General features: G+C 53.2%; 2 protein-coding genes across 2 annotated transcripts in view; one reads left to right on the forward strand and one right to left on the reverse strand.

Annotated features, from left to right (window-relative positions):
• Positions 1-21,670, reverse strand: part of MSI2 (musashi RNA binding protein 2) — a 491,389-nt gene that overhangs the window by 47,991 nt on the left and 421,728 nt on the right. The gene's annotated exons all lie outside the window — the stretch shown is intronic.
• Positions 11,670-12,327, forward strand: CCDC182 (coiled-coil domain containing 182). The gene has a single exon (XM_011220292.2). It carries the CDS (start codon positions 11,670-11,672, stop codon positions 12,126-12,128), a length of 459 nt encoding a protein of 152 aa, XP_011218594.1. The 3' UTR covers positions 12,129-12,327.

The following is a 21,670-nucleotide window of genomic DNA, read 5'->3' on the forward strand; positions in this document are numbered from 1 at the left end:
GACCCTCACAGCCCTGGGAGAGACAGAGATGCGTGCTGTGTTGCCGCCATGGTTCCTGGTAGGCAGAAGGTCAGGGGAAAGCACGCAGGATATTCCTTCCTGTTCTTTTTCAGCACCGGGTCTCACCCTGACCCCCTCTGGAAGAGGGTCATGCCCAGGCACTGGATAGATTTCCAGAATCCCTTCTGGACACATCTGCCTGTTCCTTTTTGACAAAGCCCTCGCTTTCCCCAGATTAACTGTTGTCAAACGCAACTTATTTTCTAATCCTTTCAGGCTCCATTTAAAACCGTCTGCTTTATTTTACCTCTTTTGATAAAGTCGCTGAGATTTTTTTTTTCTTTCTTTCTTTCTTTTTTTTTTTTTTATGGATTTGCCAATGATTGTCCAGTTTGACAAATTGGATTCCTAAAGCTGATTCTTTGAAGAAAAGGATGCAGTGTGACAAGACAAGAAACAGCTCATCCTCAAATCAGGAGGATAAATAAAAAAATAGAAGCAACCCTATTCTCTGGCTTCCCTGTGACTCAAAGGGTGTCTCAGCTGTCACTGATAATCTAATCTTCCGATGATAGGTGAGAAACAGGACAATGGCGACCCAGCCAGGCTGCGGGTGTGATAGGCCTCTGATTAATAGGACTGTCCAAGAAGCCCCCAGCCCCCTGGAAGATGATTAATGACATTTGATGTGAACTCTGACCTCCGCCGGCAAGCACAGAGGGGAAAAAAACTCCTGCTCAGACAGGACGAGCGTCCAGCAGAAGGTGATTGATTCCTGAAGGCCTTGTGACTCCGGGGGTGCGCGGGGGGCCGTCGCAGCGCTTCCTGGGCTCTGGCAAGCACCCTGCCCTGGCAGGGGTTCGAAGTTAGCCCCTCTCCCACGGAGCAGAAGTTTTCATTGTGCCCAGAACACTGTGTCTTAGAAGCAGTTCCCTGGGAAGCCGTGGCCAAGCTCTGCTGAGCTGTCTTCCCCAACGCAGGCGATCATTCTGACCCCTCCCCAGCCCATGGGCCATGAGTCACATGAGTCACACCAAAGGGGCTTTAAAAGCCAGGCCCGCAGGCCCTCCTCGGGGTTTTCTGCTCTCTCTGCTGGATGGGCATTGGGAGGCTTGGAGCTACCGGACTTGTGGCAAGAACGTGTTTCTGTAGCTGGGGGGCACTGAGATGCCCCAGGCTATCAAGCAGAAGGCAAGGGGGCGCTGTGGGAGGGGCCAGCTACTTGCTGTCCGTCAACATAAGGTGTGGGAGGGGCCAGCCCGCTCGGCCTTTGAAGGCTTGGCTGCAGGAGCGACCTCAAATTTGGCAGTTTCGAGTCTTCTCTGCTTAGCTCTGAAGTTTCCTGTTCTACCGTGCCCCCCTCAGCAGGAGGGCCCTAAGATAGTCTGGAACGTTTCCTTCTGATCATCGGCCTTTTCTGGCTTTACTGCTTATGCCAACTCTCATGTCCTTAGTAGACACCCATGTCATTTTCCTACTGAGAGGGGCCATTGGGTGTCCAGGTCTCGGTGGTAATAATGACCCAACAATTATAGGCAAGAAAAGCGTTCATCCAAATAATGAATCATGGAACATTACACCAAAAACAAAGGATGTACTGTATGGTGACTAACATAATAAAAAATTATTATTAAAATTTTTTTTAAGAATTTCACTAATTAAATTAAAAAAAAGAAAAGACAAGTGTTCATCGTGAGATTAGCTGAGGACCTGTCAGGCCAGTGATCATCGTGAGATGGAAGTACGTCTGCCTGCGGATGTGAGCGGGACCTGACTACCAGTAAAGCCCCGCTCTTCCTGGGATGCGTCCATGGTTGCGGGTAGCCTGAAAACAGGGCTTGGCTAGGGGTTGGGGGAACCCTGGGAGAGATGAGCCCAACGCAAGACCAATGGGAGCGAGTGGGAGCCAGAGACATCAGGGACCCCCGGCCAGAGATAAGCCAGGCGGGACTTCTTGCAGCCCTCACTTTCTGACAACTCACTTCAGAACCATTGGATACCTTCCACAAGCTGGATTTGGGGTGTAGAACTTCAGCTAATGACCGGCCTTCTCAGCCACCCCGGGGCGGGGGCGCGGGGCTGCTGGCCAGCAGGTCTGTGTCGGCAGTGTGGCCCGCTTGGCCCCTGCCACGGAAGTGGTGCGGGGGTTTAAACAGTCGATGGCATTTCAGCCTTATCTGATACGCATGGAAGATGGACAAAGGTAGCTACTGCTCTAGGACATACACCCCGAATTGAACCGGGACCAAGATGAGCCTTGGGTAGCCTCACTAGGCTGGCGGCTTTTCGGCCTCAAAAAGACAGTGCATGCAAAGCCCCTGGGCCTTGCACATGGAAAGCAGTAAATGAATGGTAGGAATTATTATAATTTTTTTATTTTTAGTAAATTATTTTTAATAATGTGTTGCTTACGGGAGAATCATTTGACAGTGGACTCAGTCGTGAAGGAGCATGACAGAGTGCGGGAGCATATGGGAAATGCTGAGGGAAGTATTATAACGAGGAAGTGTAATTAGGGACTTAATAATTTCTTCTTTAGCTAACAGAATGGATTCCCCGTGCCACGTGGAGTCTATTGTTCAGTTGCTGCTGTTGGACTCTCACTGGGGTGAAGTAATTCGTTGTGTGGAGAAGTGGGGGACTCCCTGGAATAAATATAAAAGGCTGGCTGAAGCCCAGCGTCCCTGTGGAAGGAAGAGAAGGCAAAGCTGCTTGGGCCACCCCCTTTCCCTCCTCCCGGGCCTCCACGGTGCCATGTGATGTCTGATGAGTGGGCGTTCATGGCGGGTAGACACGCTCAGCCAGGATTAAAGGGTCAGGGACACCGATGCCCACTCTCCCCCGGTAGGCTGGGCCTACTGTGTGCACCCCTGCCCCGGCCAGCTCGGACATGAAGACCTCCCTCGGTCCCCATGACCACATGCTGGCAATCACATAGGCCGGTAAATCTGACCCAAAGCATCCAACTAGTGCAAGATCCCCAGGAGAAGAGACTAGAGAGGGAGGAGAAAAGCACAAAGGCGAGACGACGTATCACCTTATTTTCCAAGCAAGGAAGCAGGTGCGACATGGGTTAAGTTGAAAAGCCTCCTCCAGAAGTTTTTGGGGTCTAGTATTAGTCAGGAAGTCTCCGATATTGATTAGCTCAATGATTTTTTAATTTTTTTTTGGTAGGCTCCTCACCCAGCCTGGAGCCCAGCGTGGGGCTTGAACTCACGACCCCGAGCTCAAGACCTGAGCTGAGATCAAGACACTTGGCTGGACACTTAGCCAACTGAGCCACCCAGGTGTCCTTTTAGCGCAATGATTTTTAAACTAGCAATCTTCAGAATCATCTGGAGGCCTTGTTAAAACAGACTGCTGGGCCCCATTTCCCAGAGGGTCTGATTCAGAAGGTCTGGGTTGGGTCTGAGAATTTGCATTTCTAACAAGTTCCCAGGTGAGGCTGATTGTTGCTGATCCAAAGACCACACTTTGAGAACCATTGGATTAGCTAGCTTGATGGAGAGCGTCAGAACGATTTTGGGGATCTTGTTAATTTCTAGGTACTCTGTAACGGTCATGATGTGCTTGGCTGCAATTAACACAATGCCAGATGACAGTTATTTGAACAAGAAAGACATTTAATCACATATCAACAAAACTGGAGGTAGATAATTTGAGGTTTGGTGTTTTATGTTGTAAAAAAGGGGGGGTGTCTTTTTATCTAATTATTCATCCTTAGGTTTGTTGCCTCATGATTGCAGAATGGCTGCCACCATTCCAAACATCACGTTCTCATACAACTGTGTCCAAGGCAGGAAAAGGGGCAGGACACACCCCACCCACTGCCACCCCCTGAAACTTACTCTTTTCCATCAGACATAATACTTTACCATAAGCCTTTTCTTTACAACTCGTTGGTATGAAGTGGGTCAGAGGCAATAGCAATACGGAATGGCCTTACTGAATGCATCGATGCATTGAGGTTCAGCGCCTGGGGCTGAGTGATGGCTCACCTTCACTGAGCATGTTACTGCCTGATCAAAATAAACGTCTATGACCCAAGGAAGAAAGGAATGTTCTTGGGCCGAGACTCACGTGTCTGCCCCAGCTAGGGTGACTTTTCCCAGATCTCCTGGGACAGGCCTGGTTTTAAAAACGGAAAGTCTCACATCCCAGGAACTCCCTTGGTTCAGGGCAAATCAATAGGGTTGATCACCCTAACTCCAGTCTCCCAAGACCTCCTGAATTAGCCTCTCTTAAGGGAGAAATCCAGACCTTAAAAATGACTTTTAACACTTTCCCCCAAAGATTGTAATGTATATACCAAAGTTTGAGAATCACTGGGCTTAAGTGTCTATGAGGCCAAAACAGAGGACTCCCGATTGACTATCCCCGGCCAACCCCGGAGGGATGTGGTAAGAGTTGGGGCTGGGGGCTCTCACAGGCTCAAACTGAACCTCAGGCTGAGGCGTGCCTGGGATCTTCAAACTCCGTCCGCAGCCTGCCCCTTGTCCCTGCGAGAAGGGCCAGTTGAACGTGGAGCCCCTGCTCTGGGTGGTCCGAGCCCCGCAGCCTCTTGGGAGCCTGTGACGCTGGACTTGCGAGATTCCCAGGTTCTCTCAGGACAGACACCCCATCTTAGCCGTCTTCTGCCGGAGCAGCGAGCACCATACCTGGCATCGTAGTCATTCGGTAAGTGTGTGTTGAATGAATGCATTAATGAATGGGGGGGCTGCACTCTTGAACAAAAGATAAACCCTAGCCCGTGGACCCCAAACAATCCCTGTGACAGCCAAGTGCCTGGAGCCAGATGGGAAAGGGGTCCCACTCTGGAGTGGGAGAGGGGTCCCACTCTGCCCCAGGACACAGGACACCTGCACCCTGTCTCCCTGCCCCAGGCTTCCGTGGGAAGCGGTGTGTGTCCCTGCCGCATGGTGCACTGGGTAAATTTTCGATGGTTTGAGGTCATTACTCATCATTAGGAGTCCTGGTGTCTGGAGTTTTCCAGGTGATCAAAGCTTCTCTGTCTGGAGCAGCCAGGCAGGCCCTGGTGTCTGTCACCAGTAATCCCCCGGCCTCGCCAGGCAGACAGTTAAGTAACCCAGGAAGGAGGGGATTTGGTTTTTAAGCTCATATAATTCAGCTTGACACCCCGACACGCAGGCAGTGGCTCCAGCCCAGCCTGAGGAAGCTGGCCCAGGCCAGAGGAAGCCGCAGCTCCTCAGGGGTGGGTTACTGTAGAGCCCCTGGGTTCCTTCCTGTCCCGCTCTGCTCCCCACTCTCCTCTTGGGAGGCCTGGGGGTGGGAAAGAGAACCAGCCGCTCCCACCCCGCTGGGCCCACGTCACCCCTCCTGCATGCGCTCTGTTGTTCTCCCCAGAGACTCACCGCCAAACCCCAGCCCTGCCCCTTGCTTCCCCAGAACAGGAGCTCCCAATGGGCCCCTTCGGCTTCCTAGTCTCTGGCCGGGGTCAGGGTCCAGTTTGCCTCCCCGGGCCCCTCCACACTCTGCACAGTCTATGTCATTGCAGAGGAAATGGACTGCAATTATTTTCAGGGGTCCTGACATTTCAGAAAGAATCACCGATTCCTTCAGCAAGGGGGGAAAAGAAAGGATATTTAACACAATGGCATTTTCAGGTTTTAAGAAAAGATGGGGATTAAAAATTTGGGCCTATGTATTTTCCTGATTTGACCTTTGTGCAAGCAAGCTTGCTCGTGCCTGTCCTAAACAGCACAGACCACGGTTCCTGTCGACACAGAGGGCCGTCTGAGGGAACAGGAAACCTCGGATGCTTCTTAGTCCGGGCGATAGCAATGGCTTTGCTGAAGAGTTCATGTAAGTGTCGGCGTCCCAGTGTCCCGAGGGGTCATTTAGGAAAACTAGTGTTGAGAGCGAGGATAGAATATTCCACCTGGGGTGATGTGGGGCCCTCCCCGGTGTGCTCTCCGGGCCACCCTGCTGGACTGTGGACTCTCTTCTGTGAGGCTGCTTCTGTTCCAGCTGCGTTCTGAATCCAGTGGAGCAGTGGATGGAGCAAGACAGACATCAGCACGCCCCGGCATGCTTTGGAGGCCCTCCTGGCACAAGTCTCGGCCTCCGGGGCTGGAAATTGGCCAGCACCACTGTGGGGGGGGGCAGTGGGGGGAGCGCCTGCATTTCTCCTGTCCAAGGACCACTCCTGTGTCTTCAGATCCACTCCCACCAAGATGTTTTACATATTTTAATTAAAGTGCCGCCCTTGGCTGGCAGAGCCTCTGCTGGATGGCTCCGGTCCGAGCTGCAGGGCCGTGGCGGCGTGAAACACAGCATCCCACCACGCGCTCCGCTCTGGAGAACGCCTTGGCTCCCACCCCGGAGGCGGGTCCGCTCAGGTTCCAGGAGGGGAAGGGAGCTTGGCGGGCGGCGGGCAGGTGGCAGGCGCATGCAGGGGTGGCCAAGGGGGGGCTCAGGGATGGGGGAAGGGTTCAGGTAGGAAATGGCACGGTCAGTTTCTGAGGACCAGCTGGGCGGTGGGCTGCAGGTGATCTGACTCTTGCAGACACATGGCCCCGTGGACACTCCTTATCGGTGTCAAATTATGACAAATGGCGATGGGTCACAGTGGCTGGGTGGCAGCTGCCAAATCTCAGAGGGAAGCAGGTATTTTTAGCACTGCTCCTTGGGGCTCTGGCTCCAGGTTCATTAATCACGGGTGAACAGCCCTGAGTTCGGTTCTTGATCCTGGGCTCCCCCCGCCCCCGGCCCCCACCGCATCCCAGCCTTGTCCCCATTCCCTGGACTGGAATACCAGCTGCAGCAGCCGGAAGGTAGGCACAGCTGCAGTAGCCCTTGACAGCCCTCGTGCCACATGGGGTACACTGGGGAAACTATCCCGTGCCTCTCCGAGGCAGGGGCCCCGCACCTACCCTCCCCTCCTCCTCCTCGTGGCCCCCACTCAACCAGGCCTTTTAAGCTCCTCCAGCCTCGAAGCCCTTCCGCTTGTGCTTCTATTCTGAACATGACTCCCAGGCATCATCCCCATCCTGTCTCACCCCAAATGCCCTCCCTCCCAAAGGCCGGGCCTGAGCGCCCCGCCCCAGGCTGTCACCCTGCCGTTTCCTGGCTTCCAAGCACTTAGCACCAGGCCAAATCACCTTATTTCTTGCTTGCTTCACTTTATTGTCTGTCTCCTTCCATTGAAACACCAGTGGCTGGAGAACAGGCGTCTTCTCTATCTTGTTCACTGACGGAGTGTACACAGGGCAGGTACTCCGCAGGTGTCACCGAATACGCACCTGGATGGATGGATGAACGGAAGGTGGGCCCGGTGGCTGGCTGGGTGGGTGGACAGAGGGAAGACCTTCTCTAGGATTTAAGATGCACTGTGTCGAGATTGTAATTGTTGATAGGGGCATATCTGGGGAGACATTAGCTGTGTAGTCGCATCCTCATTCAGGCCAGCAGCTGCCGAGGGAGGCCCAGGCCCGGGGGATTCTGGGAAAAGAATATTCTGGATAGGGCCCACAGCTGTTCTCTCTGCTTTAGAAATGTCCAAACATGTGCTTTTTGGTGTTTGTGAGAGATTGCTCTGATTTTGTGTTCTTTTTTTTCATAACTTTTTCTTGGGATGGGGAGAGATAGACCAGTTTTCAGGAATTCCTAAAAGATTGTTTCTCTACTCCGAATGTTTCTCTACTCTCTCCTTTGAAAGTTGACATTAGTAATTCATTTTGGGGAATTAAGCATGGGCCTTTCGTTTCTTCTTCAAATATAACTATTCTCTGCAGAAGCCCCAGTTGGTTGCCTACCCTCCCCATCTCGCTTGGGCTCAGAACCCCAATGTAGTCCTTGTATTGGGGGGTGGGTACTCCGGGGAGGCCAGGCCCAGCCCCAGCCCAGGCGGGGACCTGTGATTAGTACCAGCTATCTGCAGGACCTCCAACCCCCAGCCAGCGCTGGGGTTTTAGGAATGGGGCTGTGAGGAGTTTTGGAGGGTTTCCTTCACCTTTAAAGACATACACAAGGGGCGCCTGGGTGGTACAGTTGGTTAAACATCCAACTCTTGATTTCGGCTCAGGGTGTGATCTCAGGGTTGTGAGATCAAGCCCCACTTTGGGCTCTGCGCTCAGTGCAAAGTCTGCTTGAGGCTCTCTCCTCCCTCTGCCCTTCATGCTTGTACTCTTTCTCTCTAAAGTAAATAATCTTAAAAAAAAAAAAAGACATATGGGGAGACCTGGGTGGCTCAGTCGGTTAAGTGTCTGCCTTTGGCTCAGGTCATGGTCCCAGGGTCCTGGGATCGAGCCCTGCATCGGGCTCCCTGCTCCTTGGGGAGCCTACGTCTCCCTTTCCCTCTGCCCCTTCTTGTGTTCTCTCTCGCTAGAAAAAGAAAGAGAGAAAAAGAGAGAGAAAGACAGACAGACAGACATGAAGGAGTGCACCTGTGTCGTGTCCCTTTTCCTGATCCTCAAAAGGATCCAGGTTTATTTCACATGCAGAGGCAGAAGCATGGGGAGGGCACACGTGGCAGAGGCTGGGGAAGGCTGATGAGCCATGCGGTTTCCATTCTCGAGGGGCGGGCAGGGCCCAGCAGGAATGTGCTCTGATCCAGTGGTCCCCAACCCTGGACCTCCTAAAACATGCCCACCCCTGAGCCCCTAGCCATTCAGGTTGTCTGATTCTCAGGGGTGGGGCCTGGATCTCTGTGGGGTTGATACACTCCCCAGTCCCCCATTTTTTTTTGAGACGCGGTGGGCCTGTGAACTGCAGAAACAGGCCAGGGGCAGAGAAACCCTCCTGACCATGGCCCGGAAATGTCTTGCCCTCTGGCTGGAAGGCATTGCTAGAAGCCCTTGCCCTTGCCATCCTGAAGGGGACAACTCAATCTGCCTCCTTCCTTTCCTGGGACTGGAAGGAATTTTTGGAGAAAGCACAGCCCTGCGTGATAGACCTTTGGGGAGGAGGACAATCAGAGCGTGTGCACATCAGGTCGTCCTGGCTGAGGTCTCTCCGAAGGATCGGGAGGCCACTGAGCCTGGGGTCTGTCTGTGGACAGAGTGCTCATTCTCCCTCAACCTTGCTGGGGCTCGGGTGGAAGCAGTCTTCCCTGGCCGGGTTTCAGGAGCAACGAAATGAAATCTCCTCAGAAAGCACCAGGAGATTGAGAGATTGCCATTCCCCCTTAACTTTTGCTACTTTGCTTTCATAGCTCTGGTGATGACTTCCACCATTCCCTGTGGGAGACAGAGATAAAGGGGCAGAGATCCAAATCAGAGAGAGAGAGAGGCACAAAGAGAAAAGACACTAAAAAATGACAGAAACCAGAAGACAGACACATGTTCTTTTTTTCACTGATTAAAAATATATATTCATTGAGAACCTGCTATGTGTGGGACCTGCACACACACACCCCCCCCTCCCCCCAGTGAGTACACCATAAGGCCAAGCCTGTTTATACCATCTCCCCAGTCCACTGGATTTTAGGCCAGAGAATGAAGAGCATGCTGTTCCCTCTCAGGCCAGTAGGTGGCGCCATGTCAGAGGGAAAGCTAGGGTAGTCGTTGGCTAGGATAGCCACCTATGAACATCAATTCTATTTCATCTAGTTTTCGGAGTGCCATTATGTGCAGGACACCAGGCAGGACACTTGAGGGTACATAGGATGAGAAATGCATTGTCCCTGTCCTCATGGAATTTACTGTGCAATTGGGGACTGGGAGGACAAGATCCCAGTTCCCAAAAAGAGGGGGAAGGTGGTCAGTGCCTCAGGAATGGTTCAAAGGAAGGGCTGCGTGGATCTTAGAACCAGAGACCGCAGAGAAGCTATCTCCCACCTACTCACATTGTACCAGGGGGAACAGGGAAAGGAGGTAGGTGATTGACCCGTGGTCACAGCAATTTCAGACTCTCGATCTCCTGACTCCTACGACAGTGCTCTTTTCACCATTCTGTCTCAGTAATTAGAGCTGCTGCCTCATCTTGAGATTCAAACTTCTATCCTAGTTTAGCCATATGCCTCCCTACAAAATGCCCTCTCTGATGCCTCCTGCAAGGCACTCCGGCTACATCACTCCTCATCTCAGCGTCAGCGGCTGTCCTCATCGAGGGTCCTGTGATGCTGGGGTCAGCTCGTACCGCTCATGAGAGCTGACCATGTGCACCTCTACCCAGAGACATCCTGTTAGTAGCTCAAAAGCAGCCATGGTGGGAATATTCACACCATGGAAATCGGCAACAGCTATAAATCAGAGCCTTCCGCCTGTCCCCAACCACCCCCCCCCCACCGCCCAGGGAGCTGCACACCCCTGAATTAGTATCCCTGCTTTATAGAGGAGGTCAGGTCATCTGCCAGAGAGACACAACTTACAGGTGGTGGCGCTGAGACCCTGCCCAGGCAGTTTGGTCCTAGGGTGCTCAGCCTGGGCAAAGTCAAGAGAACGCAGAGCCACTTGGATGCAGAAGGGGCTAGGCTGGTCCCTGGTTCTCCTGTGGGTTCCACTCCATGGGGGCATCGTTAGCTTGATGTCCATGTTGGAACAAGGAGCAGCTTGGGCAAAATGATAACCAATCCAGCTTTGGATAGATTGAATTTGAGGCACGCTGTTGGAGAGATGCTCACGCTTGGAGGCCAGGAGAGAAGTCTGGGCTGGGCATTGAGATAGGCGGGGTAGAGGTCTGTTCCTCGCTAAACTGACATAAGCTAGCAGGAAACAATTTCCTTTCTTAGAGTATTCAGGTAAGAAGCACGAGAGTCACCCTTCCGTATGTTGTTTTCTCATCTGTGTCGACATTCAGGTGTGACCCGGCAGGGCAGGGAGTGGGGCACCAGGCAGTCTTGCTCACGCTTGCTCCCTGGTCAAGGTGCAGAGTGACACTCAGTAAGGACTTGCTGAATAAGTGAGTGAGTGACCCGATTTCACCCTGCACATAACTGAGTCAGCACCGCCGCGGACCTCACGTGCCTTCTAAGATTATCTAGAATGCTGGCACCGTTGTAGGAGTATGGATTTGGAACGAGAAAACGCTTTTCTTTCTTTCTTCTTCTCCTTCCCCTTCCCCTCCTCCTCCTCCTTCTTCTTCAGCCTTATTAGAGCTAGAAGTGAGCTCAGGCCTCATCTCTTACAATGCCTTCATGGAATTTCTTGGTCCACAGGGATCTGGAAGGACAAGGTCCTAGGTCAGAAAAAGAGGGTGAAGGTAGTAAGTGCTTCAGGAGAGGTTTCAAGGAAGGGCTGTGCGGATCTCAGAACGTCGGACACACAGCCGAGAAACCAGTTTCCCTGTGAGGAGCCGAGGCCCGGGGACCGAGCGCGGGAGAGCGCCACGCCTGGCTCGCTGGCCCGCCTTGCTCTGGCCTGTTCATGGCTCTGCTCTGGGCCTCGGCTGTCCCTCGGGTAAAGGGAGAGACTGAGCTCTGGTTCTGGGAGGGTAATGAGTCGATGAAAACCCACACAACCTGAAGACGGTTTGGGTAGATAAGCAGACAGAGCCCTGGATAACCAACCGGGGAGGTTACGATATGCAAATGAATGGATTGTGGCTTTCGTCCTGGTTGGCTGAAGGGCCCTGATGTCACAATGCGTGGGTTTCTTCACTCCGAAGGATTGTGTCTCCAGCCAAAAATAAAAAAAAAATAAAAAAATAAAATTCTCTTGCCCCGACAGGTCTCTTAGCTCCGTCTCTTTGTCCACACGGGCAGAGAGACCATGGAACCCCTCTACCAGGCTGGGTCCATCCTCATGAAGGTGAACACCTTACAGGGGAAGAAGATGGTGGAGAGCGGCCTCCAGTCTGGAGACTTCTCCCTCCCTCAGTCCTGGCCTTCCCGCCTCCTGCCGCCGGCCGACCTGGAGATCGTGCAGCGGAAGGTGGCCGGGGTGCAACGGGAGCTGGAGGACTTCAAGAAGGAGGCGCTGAAGGCCATCCACTGCCTGGAGGACGCCTTCTGCGAGCTGAACGGGGCGCTGGCACAGCAGGAGGAGCAGGCGGCTCGCGTGAGGCAGCGGCTGAGGGAGGAGGAGGACCGCGGCGTCGTGCGCAACAAGGTCCTCACCTTCCTGCTGCCCCGCGAGAAGCAGCTCCGGGAGCACTGCCGGAGGCTGGAGCGCATGCTGCTGGGCTCGGGCCGGGACGCGCTCGGCCCCAGGAAGGTGCAGGCCAGCTGAGGCGACTGTCCTCCCGTGGGAGCCCGGCTCCGGCGGAGCGGCCGCGTAGAAGATTGCTTTTTTAAATGGAAGGACCGACCCTAAGTCCCTGTCCGTTTGCTTCCCTTTCCCCCTCCCCACTGCTTTCCTTCTATCTCAATAACACCTTGCTGAGAGGCGAAAAGGCCCCAGTATGTTCTTTGGGTGAAGCTCCATTTGCCCAGCCTCATCACAGAGGGAGGCCCCCAAGCTTCCGGGTTTCAGACACCTGTAACTTTCACCGTCAACTGTTCTGCTTGTCATGGTGATATTGCTCAAATGTATAACATGCTTTTTTTTTTTAATCTTCTTAAATTGATGTGTGCAACAGATTTACCTTTCTTTTAATGACTCAAGGCTCTCCTGGTCGTTACCTGATGCGTGGTCCACCGAGAGGGGTCGATCGTGCGCCCGAGCCCAGAGCGGCCCGAGCACTGTATTTTGTAGCTCGAATCCTGCCTCGCGGGCTTTTCTGCCCTCTTTCCTTGCTAGACCGTCATCATATCTCACCTGTCTTTGCTGACTTTGACCCACCTGAACTTCCTCTGCACTTGGTCGGCAGTCTGGCCAAAGAGGTCCACAGAGCTCCTGAGGGCTCGGATGGCTAGGGTCCCAAGAGCTTAGCACGCAGACACACTGAGATGTGACCCCCATGAGGCGGGTGCTAGAACGGTGCGGCTGGTTTTCACGTCTGACCCGCGGAGCAGGAACGGTGACAGTGCCCAGACATTTATCAGGCCGCGTACACACGCCATCCCACCTACTTCCCCAGGCACCTTTGGGAGCAAGCGTTGCTTCCCCATTGTGCACGGTGGGCGGGGGGCGGGGGGGAGGATGGCTCCAGGACGGCAAGCCCTTCACCCACGGTCTCCGAGCTAGCTGGTGGCAGGCCCGCAGTTCAAGCCCGGTGCTCTGGGCTCATCATCCTACTGTCCCTCTGCAACCCCATCAGGCCCCTCACGCATCTGTCCCTCTGGAGGGCTGAGACTGTCACAGAGGTGCCTGGGGGCTCCCTTCACTGTCACTGTGCTTTTTATTTCCAATGAGACTCTGTTTCATCGAGTCATATATCCTCTCTCTAGTCCCCTCAAAATGCTGCCATGCAACAGAGAGTCTCCCCTAAACAACAGAAGCCAGGTGCCTGGAGGCCAGAGTCAGCCTCTGAGCCAAGCCGGGCCTCTGTCCTCCCAGCCGGGGTCTTCTAGCCCGTGCCAGACCCTCTGACTTTCTACTTCAGCCCCGTCCGCCCTCCGGTTTCATAGTCTTTCTCCCAACAAGGTTCCAACATCTGGAACCCCCCCGCCCCACCGACCTTCACAAAAGGACCCCATCCTCTACTGCTAATGGCTAGATCCATCCACCACCGTCTGCCCTGAAGGGCTGCACCCCTACTTTAACTTCAGACTGTTTCTACCTTGGAAGGTGTCGCTGAAGGAATAGTTAGACACTAGCGACATCCCCACTACTGCGGCTGGCTTACAGTGGTCTGGATCGTGCTGTGTTCTAGGCCCCAGGCCCCACCCTCTGAAGGCAGGTATGGTGGTAACCTTCCCTTTCAGACCCTGAGGAAACCACAGCTCGAAGAGGCCAAGTAGCCCAAGGTCACACAGCTGGTACGTGGCAGAGCTGAGATGTGAGCCTAGGAATGCCCAACTTCAGAGGCCTCCCTTGTTCTAACCAATAGAGAGTAGGGGGAGCTTTGTGACTGTCTGCCCTTGAGTAGATGAGATGAGCAACCTGCCATGGTGAGCTGAGCTCTGGGAGAAAGGACTGCTTTGTGTGTGTGTGTGGGGGGGATTCCTATGCCTTTAAGCCTTGTGGGGGACGCCCGTGTGTGTGTGTGTGTGTGTGTGTGTGTGTGTGCGCGAGTGTGTGTGTCCGAGAAGAAGAACGTGATTGGCCAAATATAAGAAGAGGTTTAAAAAAATCAACTGCTGGGTGCGCGGGCTGGCTCAGTCACTAGAGCACGCGACGCTTGATCTCGGGGTTGTGAGTTCAAGCCCCATACTGGGCACAGCGCTCACTTCAAAAAAAATCAGCTGCTTTGTACGAGGAAATTGGCTGTAAACGCGAATTCATGTGGGAAAGGCTTTGCGTCGACTACAGCTGTGTTAATACGGCTGCTCAGGATCGAAGGTGTTCATGGGAATTCTGAGAAGAGAGGGAAAAGGAGCATAGGGCAGAGTCCAGGAGAGACCAGGTATCAGCTGCCAGTTGTCCCCTCCCAATGGAGCTGTGGGGACCATACTTAATTTTCCCAGCAGCAGGAGGTGACAAGCCGTAGGAAGTACTGTCAGCCAGGGAGGCTCACCCAAGTTTTGGTGTCCAGGGTGTTTACTGGTGGTTTATCACCTGGCCTGGAGCACCTTGGTGGCTGACCTTGCTCACTGTCCCTAGCGCCTCGGGAGGTCAAGCTGATAACAGCTCGGCAGGGGCCCCTCCGTGAATCTTGAATCGTGAATCGCATTGTTAGCATTAACTACCTGGCGTGGCCCAAGGCCTCAGGTAAACAAAGGCGGTCTTATCAGACAGCTGTGGCAGGAGCTCACGGAGGTTATCTCCCAGGAGCCCAGCAGGGGCCAGACCTTTCTCTGAACATGCAAGATTGGAGCAGTCAACAGCTGCCAAGCCCCCCTTTACTGCAGGCCACACAAGCCGTGGGGGGGGGGGTTGTTTCTTCCATGGGACTGAAACCGGCTTGCCGCTAGCATCTATCTTTTGTGGCTAGTACCCGCCCAGAGAATTCATTCACTCCAAACCTTCTCCCAACTCTTGGAGGGGAGCCTGCGTCCAGCAGTTGTCATAAACTGTAATCATGTATATAACAGCTTTTCTTACTCTGCGAATAGTTCTAGTGAATCATTGCACTTGAGGGTGGTCTTGGGGACCCATGACACCGTGTTGGATGCACTTGACATTTCATCCACAATCGCCTCGTGAGCGAGGCACGGCTATCCCCATGGCAGATGAAGAAACCGAGGCATGGAGAGTGAGTACCTAGCCCAGGATATACAGCAGGACTCTGGAGCTCCCTCTCCTGACCACCATCCCTCACCAAAGGAAGGGACTTGCAGCGATGGGCTGGCCCCCTTTGCTGGGAGGTCCCGTAGGGACAGCCCCGAGGCCCTCCTGCTGCAAGCCCGGGGGTCCTCCCGGAGTGAGGAGGAGGCAGTGCTGGAGGAGGAGGCAGGAGGCTCGAGAATCTCCCGGCTCGGAGAGCTCCGTGCACCCACGGGCCGCTGGGTTAGACGGGCGCCCCAGCTGCAGACGGGGAAGTCTGAGTGTCCTCTCCTGCTTTGCTCGGCAGCAGGGTTCCAAGCTGGCCTCTCTGTCAGGAGCTTTGAGCTGCAAGCCCCCGGATGCCCATTTTGCGGACCTCTTTGAGGAGACTTTTCCCGTGTAACAAGGCCTCTGAGGTAGAGGATTGGTTCAGTAACTCAGCAATGACAGGTCTGAGCTGCTATCTCGGCGCCCTCTTTCCCCTTTCCTCGCTGCCCCTTCCTAGCCCGCGGTCGCATGACGATGGCTGCTGGAGTTCCAGAATCGTGTCATCACTCAACGACTTCCAGCTTAGGCAGGAAGGGGCGGAGCTTTTCTTGCAAGCCTCCTGTTCAGCAGAGAGGAATCCCCTTTGCAGAATCCACCTCCCCGCCCCGCCCCGACACATTTTCATTGACATCTCTTCGGCCAGACCTGGGCTCCTCGCCTATCCTAAACCAGTTGTGGACAAAGAAGAAAAGCAATTTTCACAGCTCAGCCCCGCTGGGCACCTCGGCGACCCAAGATCTGAGCTCCCATCAGTGAGCTTGGCTGTTGGGTGGTAACCATCCCGCCCTCTCACAACCTCAGTCTTACCTTTTCTACTTAATAGATACAGAGTGTCAGCGGTACCTGGGTGGCTCAGCTGGTTAAGTGTCTGACTCGTTGTCTTGGCTCAGGTCATGATCTCAGGGTCATGGGATTGAGCCCCTCCTTGGGCTTCACTCATAGCATGGAGTCTGCTTGAGATTCTCTCTCCTTCTGCTCCCTTCCCCTGCTCATGCATCCTCTCCGTCCCTAAAATCAATCAATCAATCAATCAATCAATCAAATCTTTAAAAACACGGATAGTGAGGGTCAGGAAGAAGAGTGCTCTGGGGAATGGCAGGCGGGGCAGAGCCGGGCCGTGTGAGTGGCTGTCACAGGGCGGGGGGAAGCAGGGATTTAGTTCTAGGGACCAAGGAGGGGCTGGGTGGAGGTGTGGAGTGACACTTAGAGCTGTGCATGCAAACCCACTGCTTTCGCTGGTTCTGACCTTACTCGCCCCATGCCCAGGCTTCACCCCTGTAGTCAGAGGCTTAAGATGACCCAAAGGGTGTTTGGGAGACTTTGTGACTCCTCAGTCCCTAAACGAGGCAGCCACTCTTAGGGATGTAATCTACATGTCACCCTCTAGGGTGACCAACCCTGGTTTGACTGGGACTGGCTCTGAAAATGCCAAGTCCTATATGCCTGGAACCCTTTCTGTCCTGGGAAAACTGGCATGGTTGGTCAGCGTGCATTCAGAGACCTTGGGATGACGCAGGTGAGGCTGTGGGGGGGGGCAAGTCACAGGAGCCTGGCAGGAAACAAGGGTGGCGGTGACCGTCTCTGCCAGGTGGATGCATCTTTGCTTTCATTTGTAACTGCAGGTGGCTGGCTGGCTCGTTCTGCAGGAGGAGGGGCTTATCCCTGACTCCATTTCTCTTCCCCACTGTCAGGAGCTTGTCGGTGGCCTCAGGTTGGTAAGGGGATGTGAGAGCTAGGCCTTTTCTGGGCAACTTCTGAGATCTTTGTGTGGACGGTTGGGATTCCTGACTAGGCCACACCTCACAGCTTCCCTAGTCCCGGAAGGCAGAGGGCTCCGTGGTAGAGGAGAGAGCCTGGGGTCTGAGTGGTGCCAAGAAGAGACAGCTTTTTGCCGCTGTGGAAGATGGAGTTCCTCACTCCAACTCTTCTCCTCCTGACTGTGGCAATAAATGGAGCAGCCCACTGCTCATTTTCTTTGAAATTCTAGAACAAATAGAAGCCAGATGGTTTTGGGGCACCTGGGTGGCTCAGTTGGCTGAGCGTCTAACTCTTGGTTTCACTCATTTCATGATCTCAGGGCCGTGGAATTGAGCCTCATGTCAGGCTCTGCGCTCAGCAGGGAGTCTGCTTGGGATTCTGTCTCTCCCTCTCTCTCAGCCCCTTCCCCCACCTGTGTGTGCACTCTTTCTCTCAAATAAATAAATAAAATCTTAAGAAAAGAAAAGAAAAGAGAAAAGAAAAGAAAAGAAAAAAAAGAAAAGAAACGAAAAGAAAAAGAGACGGCTTTCTCCCTGCCAAGAGCCATAGTTCTTGTTCTCAGAGGTTTTCTACAAGCTGCAATGCTCTCTGCTCGCTCCTCCTGGGCACCCCCAGCCGCCAGAGGGCTGCCGAGGTCTTAATACACATGGCTCCACCGGGGGCGCCGGGCTGGCACAGTCGGTTAAGCATCTGACTCTTGATTTCAGCCTAGGTCATGATCTCAGGGTCGTGGGATCGAGCCCGTGGTGGACTCTGCACTCAGCAGGGAGTCTACTTGAGATTCTCATTCTCCCTCTTAAATAAATAAATAGCAAAAAAAAAAAAAAGACACATTGGCTCCGTCTTAGGGAGATCCATGGCAGCCAAGGGAACCTCCCCCAGGACCCCAAGTCCTGAGTCTGCTGCAAGCTGGGAGCTTGGGTGAGTGGCCAGACGGCTGAGCGCAGGAGAGCTGGACACAGCGCTTCGCATGGGCAGGTAACAAACCTCCGTTGACACCACTTCAGTCCTACCTGAACCAGCACCGGGGAGAAGCAAGCTCCGGGGAACGGCAGGGCCAGGTAGAACTGGGTGGTGGGGGTGGGAAGCCAGGGCGTGGGTCTGGGGCATTGGCTTCATTCCACACGCAGACTGTGACCTCCTGTGCAGCTCTGATCCCGTTAGTGACTCCTGAAGTGCTAAGGGCAGCAAGCCTCGGGCATCATTCCTGCCCCTTCGACAGTCCTCAGGTGTGGGTCTTTCCTTGTTTCTCCCTGGAAAAGCGGTTTGGCAGTGCTGCAACACGTTGAGCAGAGTGTTTCCACGTGACCCAGCAATTCCACTCCCAGGAAGGTACCCAGGAGAAATGAACACATATGTCCGCCCAAAACTTACACACGAATGTTCAGAGTATTAGTCGCAGTAACCCGAATGTGGAACAACCCAAATACCCATGAATGGTTAAATAAAATGTGTACATCCATACGCCAGAATATTGTTTGGCCATGAAACAGGAAGGAACTACTAGGGGCGCCTGGGTGGCTCAGTCGTTAAGCATCTGCCTTCGGCTCAGGGCGTGATCCTGGAGTTCTGGGATCGATCCCCACATCAGGCTCCTCCGCTGGGAGCCTGCTTCTTTCTCTCCCACTCCTCTTGCTTGTGTTCCCTCTCTTGCTGGCTGTCTCTCTGTCAAATGAATAAATAAAATCTTAAAAAAAAAAAGGAAGGAACTACTAATCATACAATATTGTGCTACGCGAAAGAAGCCAGTGACAGAAGTCCATGTGTTATACGACACTGTTTACGTGAAATGTCCGCAACAGGCCAATCTATAGAAACAGAAGGCAGGTCAGTGGGTGCCTGGGACTGTGGGGTTGAAGGTGTGGGAGAGCGACTGCTAGTGGGTATGACAGAGGTGCTCTGAAATCTCTGTGCACTTTAAATAGGCGAATTGTATGGCATGAGAATCCTATCTCAATAAAGCTGTTAAAAAATAAAGTGTAAGTACAAATACACAGTAAAAAACCAGAAATGATGCTATGATTTACAATTCAAATCCCTTTTAATATTGAGAGACACAAATCAAGCCTGGGATTATTTTAAATTGTTTTTATTTTATGGACATTCTGGAGCCACATGGGCTCTGGGATTTACTTGGATCACATATGTAAAAAGTGTCTGATTCAGAGACTGACACATAACAGGTGTAGCACAAACGATAATTGAATCCAAACTGCAAGTAAGGCCCTAAATGTTGCGATCGATGACCTTGATTGACCTCCACCATCTCCAAGACGTCTCAGGAGCATGGCAGTGTGTGGAAGACACGCTACTGTGCCAAGCTGTGTGCTTGACTCCCCTCTCCAGAGTCACAGGAGATGGAAATGGTAGGTGGAGAGCAAACCCCACTGCTCCCCTCCATCCAGGAAGACACCCTTGATGGGGAAAGACAGCATTGGGGCCATGTTGTTCAAGGTGCTGTCTACCACTGTCACGTGACCAGGAGCCAGTAAAGAGGTCTTATTCAGAGGTCCTGTCTCTGGCATGTTTTGTCTCCAAAAGGTGTTACTCTGGTGATATCTCTGGGTTGACCTCTTGCTCATCTCATCTTCCTTTTGACTTCCTTTCAACAGCAGGAAAGGGTACCGGATAGGCATTCCGGCTCTGCAGGCAAACCGGCCTGGTTTGAACGCCAACCTTGCCCTCAGCATCTGTACGTCACGGAGATGTCACTTTACCCCTGCAGTGCCGCCCAACAGAACTTACTGTGATGACGGAAATGTTCTCTAATTCTGAGCTGTCAGTATTGCCATGGTACCCACGTGTGGCCATGGAGCTCTTGAAACTTGGCGAGTGAGATTTAGGAACTGAATTTTAAATTTTATGTAATTTTAATTAGCCATAGGTGGCTGGTGGCAAGCCTCAGTTTCCCCATATTTCCCAAGAGGAAAATGGCACTGCCTACCTAATTGGGATGGTTGGGTGAATTAACAGAGGAAATATAGGCATGGCAGGATAATTGACTGAGACTTTAATTACAGCTTGGTTCCCTAACCCACAGATAGGCTGTGTTCCCTGCCGCAGGGACTCTGGTTTGTGGGGCCCAAACAGATGTTTTGAGAAACCCAGAAGGGAATCTTGGCATTTGTGCTTGGAAGTGTAAGTTATGGAGAGAAATTATGCTGGATCAGCCCAGAGTGCAAGGTGATGGAAACAGGTGCTGGGAGTGCGGAAGGTGGAGGCCAGCCCCCAGGGAGAGGCCAGATAAGGAGGCTGGATCTTTGCATCCAGCCTGGTGTGCCGGGCCGGCTGTGTGCGAGCACGGGGCTCCCACCGTCAGGCTGAGGCAGGCTGAGTCTCTCTCTCTGTCTCTTCATTGAAAGCACAAAGGGGCTTCCTTTGGGAGATAGCTGGCGTGTTGTCATTTGGAAAGACAGTCAAATCAAAGCTTATAGGGGCTGAGGTTTAAAACCAAAGTCCAAGCGGAAATGCCACCTACTCGGGCTGGAATCGGGACTCAGGGAGAGGTTGCAGGGTCTGAAGGTCAGAGCTTGGAGCCATGGCCCCAGAAACAGAAGAGGCTTCTGCGGTTGGCCGGCAAGGCTCGAGGCATAGGACGGGGAGTCCAGCTGGCCCAGAGTGGACGCCTTGACTTTCAGACATCCAGCCTCATCAGGAAGGTTCTCAAAGACGCTCTGACAAGCTGGGGTGCGAGAGAGACCGGGAAGGCAGACCCCGTCCCTGACACTCTGAGAGAGGAACTAAGCTGCGTCATGGTTCCAGTGTCCTTGGCTTGTCTGTCACCGGCATGCCTGGTTATTGCTTCGGGAGGGGCATGGCCCCATTTCTGGGTTTGACAGTTCTGGTGGAGTCAAACCTGTCTCTACTAAATAAATTAGATCTCCCCAGGGCAGATCAATATTTAATGTGGGGTTTAAAAAGACCGACTCAGGAAATGAGTTTAAAAGTGGAAAATTTGCCTTAGGTAGCAATTTCTGAAATACAGTGGTATCAGGGGACAGATTATTCAAACCCAAGCCATGGATAATATAAAAACAGTTGAACGAGCCAAGTTCTGCTTCCTGGGCATAGGTGACTCTGAATCCCCAGCCCTCCATGTGCTACTCACAGAGCGTTAGTGTTGAGCTGGAAGAGACCATCTAAGGTGACAGAGTCTCCTCTGAAGATGGCCAGCTCCCGCGCAGCGGCCCCTCCCTCACCCGTGGCAGGCATCACTAATCAATCCCGGGCCTCTCTCCTCTCGAGTGGGAGGCAGACTCATTTTTTCTCCACACCACACTCCGGGCAGCCGCCGTCTATCAGCCAGTGTGCACGTGATGTGCAATTTATTTCCCATCCTCACCTAGTCCAAATTCCTCATTTAACAGAGGAGAAGCTCAAGGTTGCACAGTGAGTTAGGGGCCGGTCTAGGACCAGGGTCCAAGTCTGACCCTTTTTTTTTTTTAAAAGATTTTATTTATTTGAGAGAGCGAGACAGCCAGGGAGAGGGAGTGGGAGAGGAAGAAGCAGGCTTCCAACGGAGCGGGGAGCCCAATGCGGGGCTCGATCCCAGCACCCTGGGATCACTCCCTGACCCGAAGGCAGATGCTTAACGACTGAGCCACCCAGGCGCCCCTCCAAGTCTTACTCTTTTTTTTTTTTTTAAAGATTTTTATTTATTTGACAGAGATAGAGACAGCCAGCGAGAGAGGGAACAGAAGCAGGGGGAGTGGGAGAGG

This window comes from Ailuropoda melanoleuca, chromosome 13 (genome assembly GCF_002007445.2).
Source record: "Ailuropoda melanoleuca isolate Jingjing chromosome 13, ASM200744v2, whole genome shotgun sequence".
Taxonomy (NCBI): Eukaryota; Metazoa; Chordata; class Mammalia; order Carnivora; family Ursidae; genus Ailuropoda; species Ailuropoda melanoleuca.

What these genes read in the sequence shown, in the direction of transcription:
- CCDC182 (XM_011220292.2), top strand. Translation starts at nt 11,670, where the DNA reads ATGGAACCCCTCTACCAGGCTGGGTCCATCCTCATGAAGGTGAACACC.